This window comes from Glycine max, chromosome 3 (assembly GCF_000004515.6).
Source record: "Glycine max cultivar Williams 82 chromosome 3, Glycine_max_v4.0, whole genome shotgun sequence".
NCBI classification, from domain to species: domain Eukaryota; kingdom Viridiplantae; phylum Streptophyta; class Magnoliopsida; order Fabales; family Fabaceae; genus Glycine; species Glycine max.
In genome coordinates, this window is record NC_016090.4 from 5,138,745 (window position 1) to 5,146,192 (window position 7,448).

The window sequence follows — 7,448 nt, forward strand, 5'->3', positions numbered from 1 at the left end:
GCTCATACCAATTTGAATACATTTGTGATCAAATAAGTGGCTCAAACATGATAGGTGACCGATTTTCATTCAAACCGATTGAATCGGTCGATGAAAATGGAGCATGATCAATAACACTTGGCGAAAGGAGTAAGAGGCCTTACGAGTGAAGTGGTGAAAGAGAATCTTTCTTAGAGCACCAGGATGAGAAAGGATGGTATAAATGTTAACACGTTACAATTTGTTTACGACACAATTTTCTGTTGCCTAACCTTGAGTGGGTAATGTCATCCTCCCCAAAGTAAATCAGATTCCTTTTTTTTTTTTCTAAAATAAAGATATTTTGTTCACCACACATAATTTTACGTTTTTGATAAATTGTAGAGATATTATGTTCATCCAGAAACTATACAATAACTTCATTATTCTTCTCTTTTGTTATCATATCACTTGTTATTTTATATTTTTTCTTTTTTTGTTTTCTATTTTTTCTATCTTTCTTATTTATAAAAAAATAATACACATAAAATAAAATTTACATCATTTTTGCATCTATTTCTCTCTATATCATTTATTATATATTTTTTCTTTCCTCTCCATTGGTTGTTTTTTTCAAAAACCAAAACTTCTTTCTCTGCTTGCTAGTCTTAAAAATTATTGTATAATTTAGGATAAATAGTCATTTTTGTCTTTAAATGTGTAATTCGCTCACAAATGTGTCCCTGAAAGATAAAAATATAAAATTTAGTCCTTGAAAATGTAAAACATGCAACAAGTATATCCGATCATTAACTTCCGTCTGGTACCGTTAATAAAATAACTTATATGACACATAGGGACGAATTGTCACTAACATGAATGATTGTCAATGTGGTCATCTCTATTTGTCAGCATAGGGACATATTTGTCATATAATATTTTTTTTTTACTTTTTGTCTTCTCATTTTGCTGACAAATGTGTCCCTAAGAGATAAAAATACAAAATTTAGTTCCCGAAAGTGAAAAAAAGATGACAAATATATCCGGACGTTAATAGTAGATTGTGATTAATTATTATAATTTAAAAAAATTTATAATGATTGCAACAAAATTCTGGGAGAGCTAAATCATATTGGTAAGTTTTTGTTTCCATTATAAAAATTTTAAGCGAAGTAAAAAAAATTACTATAAAACAATAAAAAAATCATGATTTTTGTTTAATCAAACACTATTTATTTAATTATTTTTTTATAGATTTTTCATAATAAAATATGAATCTCTATTAGTATATGCAATCACATCAAATTATAAATTATAATAAAAGTTTTTTTATTAACTAATCATTTAAAAAATCATAACTTTAAAAAAATAATTCCAAAGGAGGTGAGTATTTTTGTACAAATTAAAAGTGTCAATGTAATTGCAATGTTTCCTAATTCGATCTTTTTATCGTCATCAGTATAAAAAATTTTAAATTATAATAATTATTCACAATCTATTATTAATATCTAGATATATTTATCAGATTTTTTTCACTTTTAATGAATAAATTTTGTATATTAATATTTTAAGAATGTATTTATCAATGACTTTTACAAGTAACTATTTATTACTATTATATAAGTATATTTATCTAAAAAAATGTATAAAAACATTACATATCAATGAAGAAACTAGTTATTGCAGGACCAATTAATAAAAGAAATACAATTCAATCCTCGAAATCTGTCAAGGTATGGAGGGATAAGCTATAATATTAAATATATCATCCTATTCAGTCGTATTTGGGGCACCACCAAATCAAGCGTCACATATTAAGCCAGGTGCCAAAAGATTATACTATGCATGCACCACCACCTAGCATTAAATTGAGCACAACTGCCACCAAACAAAAAACAGTACTGCCACATGCATTTTCCATAACCCTTAGTTACCTTCCCACAGCCCTAGGAGTCCTATCTTATCTTCTATATAACTCCCCACACTTGCACCACTTCACTCACCAAACAATAAGCAAGAATTTCCATTGCATGCAAAGCAAATACGCATTATATTACTAGTTTTAATTTGTTTTGTCGTTTGCTTCTTTCTTTGATTAATGATGACTAGCTTTAAGGTTGCATGTGTGGTTGCGATGATGTGCATGGTTGTGGCCATGAGTGTTACACCCATGGCACAGGCCGCAATCACGTGCGGGCAGGTCGCCGGCGACGTGTCTCCGTGCCTCAGTTATCTTCGAAGCGGCGGAAAACCATCGGACGCCTGCTGCAACGGAGTGAAGTCACTCAGCGGTGCGGCAAAGACCACCGCCGACCGCCAGGCAGCGTGCAATTGCCTGAAAAACCTTGCCAATAATATGGGACAGAGTTTGAATGCCGGCAACGCAGCCTCTCTCCCTGGCAAATGTGGCGTCAACATCCCTTACAAGATCAGCACCTCCACCAACTGCGCCACGTATGTTAAACTCACCACTCACTTCATAGTTCACATGGTTTAATTTCCTCACATTTTCATTGAGCACCTCATAGTGATCCTTTGCTTATTAGGTGGTTGAGTACCATCACACCATCCATATTCCAGACTAATAATTATGTGACACGCCATAACATTATCATAAAAAATAATAATTTCTCACACCTTTCCTCTCTCTGTACATAGAGATATTCTATTTTTGAACAACAGTATTTATAAAATTCTTTTATAATGTTGTTTTAAAGAGGTTTTCTTTAATGAATGAAAGTGTTTTCAGGTGTTTATTTTAACCTTTTATTTCATTAAATCTTTTTTACCTTTATCTTTATCTTTATTTTGAAACATTTATTTTATGTTTTTTTCTATAGAAATCACCTTATGTATTGTACATACTTTAATATTAGTTTCGCTAAAATACCTAAAGAGTAAGGAGCAATAATACGTACACATGCTCTAATACATCTGAAAACATTAATTTTATTTGACGGTTAAATTTTATTAAAATTTAAAAGTTACATAGTTTTAATTAGTTATTTATAGAGACTTATTCATAATTTATATAATAAATTATTTAAAGAAAAAAAATAGGTTAAAAATGTTTTACTGCTTTTATCTTACTTAAAAGAGTTCTAACAATGGTAAACTAAAAAATAGAGTGGATGTAGGTGAAAGGAAGAAAGAGAAGGATAATAAAGAAAATAATGATTATAAAATGACTGTGATGACTGGTAATTGATTTGATGGAAATAAAAGACATAAGAAAAATATCTATATGTTATAATTAATTATTCTTCTTAAAATGTTGTTCAAAGTTTTAGAACTAGTCTCACATGTTTGATAATTATTTTGTTTTTGGTGGTGGTGTTGGGAGCGGGGAGATGTTTATCAATTATTTATATTCGTTCTTGTTAATTTGTACCGTAACTTTATTTTACTTGACGAGCATAGATGGTTATTTCACTTTGAAATTTCGTAGTTATTTGAGTTTATTTCTTTAATGGTTTGTGCAATATTGCAGCATCAAGTTCTGAAGGGTGGATCTAGTATAAGGAAGAAACTGCAGGGCAGTTTTTCAGTCGCAGGATACTATATATCATAATGTTGTAAAATTTATATTAATGAAAATAAAGAGAGGGCGATGAGGACTCTAGTACTTAAGCGAGTCCCTTAGTTGTCTCCACTTGTTGTTGCATGTAATACTATATGTAGTTCTCTGCTACTTTACTTTTTTGACAATTAATAATATTTACACGTCCCTTAATTATATTTATCTAAAGATATATATCTTCCTTTCTTTCTTTTTCTTCAAGAAAAAAAATTACTTAAATATCTTTTCCTCTTTTATTCTTCTTTTCAAATTATCCCTTCATATGCAGTCCTGAACCTTTTTTTCATTTGTATCTCTAGCTTCTGGAAACATCGTATGGAGAAAACCATCATATATACTGATGTTGTTCGCAGTCTGAAAATAGGAAAAAAAAAATAAAAGACATATATTCATGCATAAATTTCTTCTCAAAAAGAACATATACCTAAAAAAGTTTGCCATGCTTCCACCTCTCAATTGGTGCTTTCATCTTAATTACAAGAGGGCAATTGAGGAGTAAGGCCATTTTGTTGGACTATATTGGAAGTGTGATGCCATGTATATGTACAGAACTCCATTAATTAATAAGAGTACAATCCAGGAGATCTTGTTTATTTTTGAAAGACTTTGTGCATACCCCAAAAATATTACTTTCATTGTTAGTGGACGAAGGAAGGATAACTTAACTGAGTGGTTTACTTCCTGCAAAATAACTAGGAATTGCTGCTGGGTACTTCTTGAGCTAACAAGAATTTCTGAAATTACAAAAAACATAAAAAAAAATATCTCACACATACCTCAGCATATATAATATCACAATATTGAGAATTAATTTCATAGAAAATGCGATTTGATTGAATGTACAATTGATTTGGAAAGAGATCAAGGTAAAATTATAATATCTTTCGTAGACCAAAGAAAGAAGGAAGAAAATAAGTACAAAGTAGTGTCAGCTGCAGGGACATTTACCTAGACCTTTCAACTCAAACTAAAGTTGGTCAATGGACACATTCATCATTGATCATCCTTTAGAAAGGAAACGTTGAAATTCTTTAGAGGATAAAGTGCAGTTTCAACTCAAACTAAGAATATTATATTACATATAAAACACATACATAGGGGTTTGGCTCCTTTAAAGTAACGTAATGCACTTTAAAAAGATAAAATATACTTATAACCGTTCACTAGAAAATCAACATCAGAGAGAGCAATGTTGCCACCAAAAGTCACCTTCAACGGCGATTTACGACAGCTATACCACTTGTGAGGGTGGTTCACCCTAGACATCAGCGATAGAGGGTTTAAGTTTTGTCTTCTCTTGCAGAGGAGAATGCGGTGTAATAATTTTCCTAAAAGCAAAAAGAAAGGATATATTTAAATAAATAAATAAAAAGTGGAAGTGGGTGTAAAATTATGAATGCGAGGTGTGTTTAGAAAAATACTTAATGGATCACATGTGCAGGCTGTAAACTTTGCAATGGAAGGCTTATGGACTTCAAATTATAAGCCCATTTATTTTTCATGAAAATTACTTTTATTTTGAAAGATAAAAATCTTTTCTTTTTCCCCAGTGCTGGAGTCTTGTGTGCATTTTGGGCCTACTTCGGCTCCTATCATTAATGTATTGAAGAGCGAAAAAGAAAAAAGAAAAAAAAATGAATAACTATTGATGTATTTACTTAAACTTATAAATAAATAGAATCAATAACAAAATTAAATTTCTTATTATTTTAAAAAGTTGTTTCTATTTTCTTTAAAACATAATTATCTCTCAAAATAAAAGTTATTGTTATAATTGTTACTAAACAAAAATAACTTTTACTAATGATAATTTCTCTAAAAAGTTAATTACTTCAATTTATATTTATATCCATAAAACAACTTTTTCAAAATTTAAATAAATGAACCCAGCAATTTAGTAATTTTTTACTTTTAGTCTTTACAGTATTTTTTAATCCTTGTCATTATGTTTTCTTTGTATTTTTATTGTCAGTTTTTATTTAAAAAATGATAACAATGACAAATAAAAAAATGTCTTCACTTATCATCATATCATTTTAGCATAGAGTAACCATCATCATTAATTTGCAATGTATCAAAAAAGAAACTAATTACCTAATCAAAATGCAATTCAATCGGCCAAAGTAATTCAATTGGGGAGATACATCAAGTTAGAAATTCCCTTCCAAATTCGGTGCCGTGACGTGAACATTTATCGTTCTATTCTAGATCAATAGTGGGGGACTATGCTAGTGGTTTTGCTTGTAAACATGGTGTGTTGGGTAACCAATTCATAAGTTTAATTTAGTCGTTTGAGGGCAGTAAATTGGAAGAGCAAAATATGTCCTGTGACCATATGCCTTAATCATCCCTATTCAACAGTATTTGCTCACACCAAATCAAACGTCTCATATTGAGCCAGGTGATCGAAGATTAGAGAATATACAACACAACGTTGATATATATATATATATATATATATATATAGCAAATTGAGCACATTGACCCACAAACAAAAGGCTGCCACATGCATACTCAATAGCCACCAGCCCACCACCTACGTCAAATACATAAATCAACTAACAAAATTATTTCAACTTAATCAAATGTAATATGAATGTCTCATTCTTCTAACAAGATTCAAACATTAATTAATTATATTTAGGAAAATTAGTTCTTTTACCTAGACTCAACTACACATATACAACCCCTATCCTATTGGTCTGTTATGTTATATATAAACCCTAGGCTTGTACTCACCAAGGAAATTAAAGAAGCAAGAAATTCCACGTCCAAGCAAATAAACACTTCACCAAATAACTGTCATTTGTTCTCGGAGTAGTGATGGCTTGCCTCAAGTTTGCATGCGTTGTTGCGGTGATGTGCATGGTTGTGGTGATCACTGCACCCATGGCAAATATCATCGCATGCGGGAAAGTCACCACGGTCATGGCTCCGTGCCTCATTTATTTTTGAATCGGCGGAACACGATGTCGGGTGCTGAAACGGCGTGAAGTCCCTCAACGCCATGGCTAGCACCAGTGCCTATTTTATGTTTTTTTTGTACAGAATTTACCTTATGTATTGTACATACTTAAATATTAGTATCGCTAAAATACCTAAAGCTAGAGTAAAGAGCAATGATACACATGCTCTAATACATTTGAAAACATTAATTTTATTTCACAGTTATGTAATAATTTGGTCTGTCCGTTTTGAAAAATAAAATGTTTCATTAGTTTTGTAATTGAAAAGTCAAATATTGAATGGTTAATGAGTGGGTGGTGATGATCACTAATGAGTGGTAATGACTACTAAATGTATTCTTGATGATAGAATACTTATATATAACACATGTATTTGGTTCCTGAACTCACGCCTTTTAATTTCTTCTTATACACCATCTACAAATAGAGAGAAAGCTTAGAAGAATCAAAACAAGACAGCTCTTTCATGACAATGGCTAGAGATACATTTTGATTTTTGTTTTTTCGCAATTTGTTAATGACGTGTTTTGTTTTGTAGTTTGTAACATTACAGGTTAAAAAATTTAGTTTAACATTTGGTATCAGAGCCTTAGTTGCCTTTGCCTTATCCATTTTCGGTGCCCAAATGAGTGAGAATCGACCGAGTCTACATATGGGTCGGGTTTGACCCGCTAGAGATTGAAGATGATGAATAGTGTTTTTGTTATAAAAAAAAAAACAAAAAATACACCATTTTTGCATTAGTTGGGTTTCGAACCCATGACTTACAAGATACTGGAATATGCACAAGTCACTAGATCATTGAAAGTTTTTTTTTATAACTTTTTTTCATATGTTATATCCTTATTGTGTTTACCTTTATAATTTATGGAGTTTTGATTTATTTAATTTTATGCATGAATATATTTTGGAAAAAAATTTATTCTATGCATATATATATATAT

The 7,448-nt window shown here is 30.7% G+C and overlaps 1 protein-coding gene across 1 annotated transcript; it reads left to right on the forward strand.

The window, feature by feature from the left end:
• Window positions 1-1,868: 1,868 nt before the first annotated feature.
• LOC100817318 (non-specific lipid-transfer protein 3-like) lies at window positions 1,869-3,706 on the forward strand. The gene is made up of 2 exons (NM_001254215.3): window positions 1,869-2,412; window positions 3,449-3,706. The coding sequence occupies exons 1-2, from the start codon at window positions 2,057-2,059 to the stop codon at window positions 3,459-3,461; spliced, it is 369 nt and encodes a 122-aa protein (NP_001241144.1). The 5' UTR covers window positions 1,869-2,056; the 3' UTR covers window positions 3,462-3,706.
• The last annotated feature ends 3,742 nt before the right edge of the window (window positions 3,707-7,448 follow it).

Bases quoted from the DNA above. Each gene is read 5' to 3' on its own strand.
- LOC100817318 (NM_001254215.3), top strand. From the start codon at position 2,057: ATGATGACTAGCTTTAAGGTTGCATGTGTGGTTGCGATGATGTGCATG.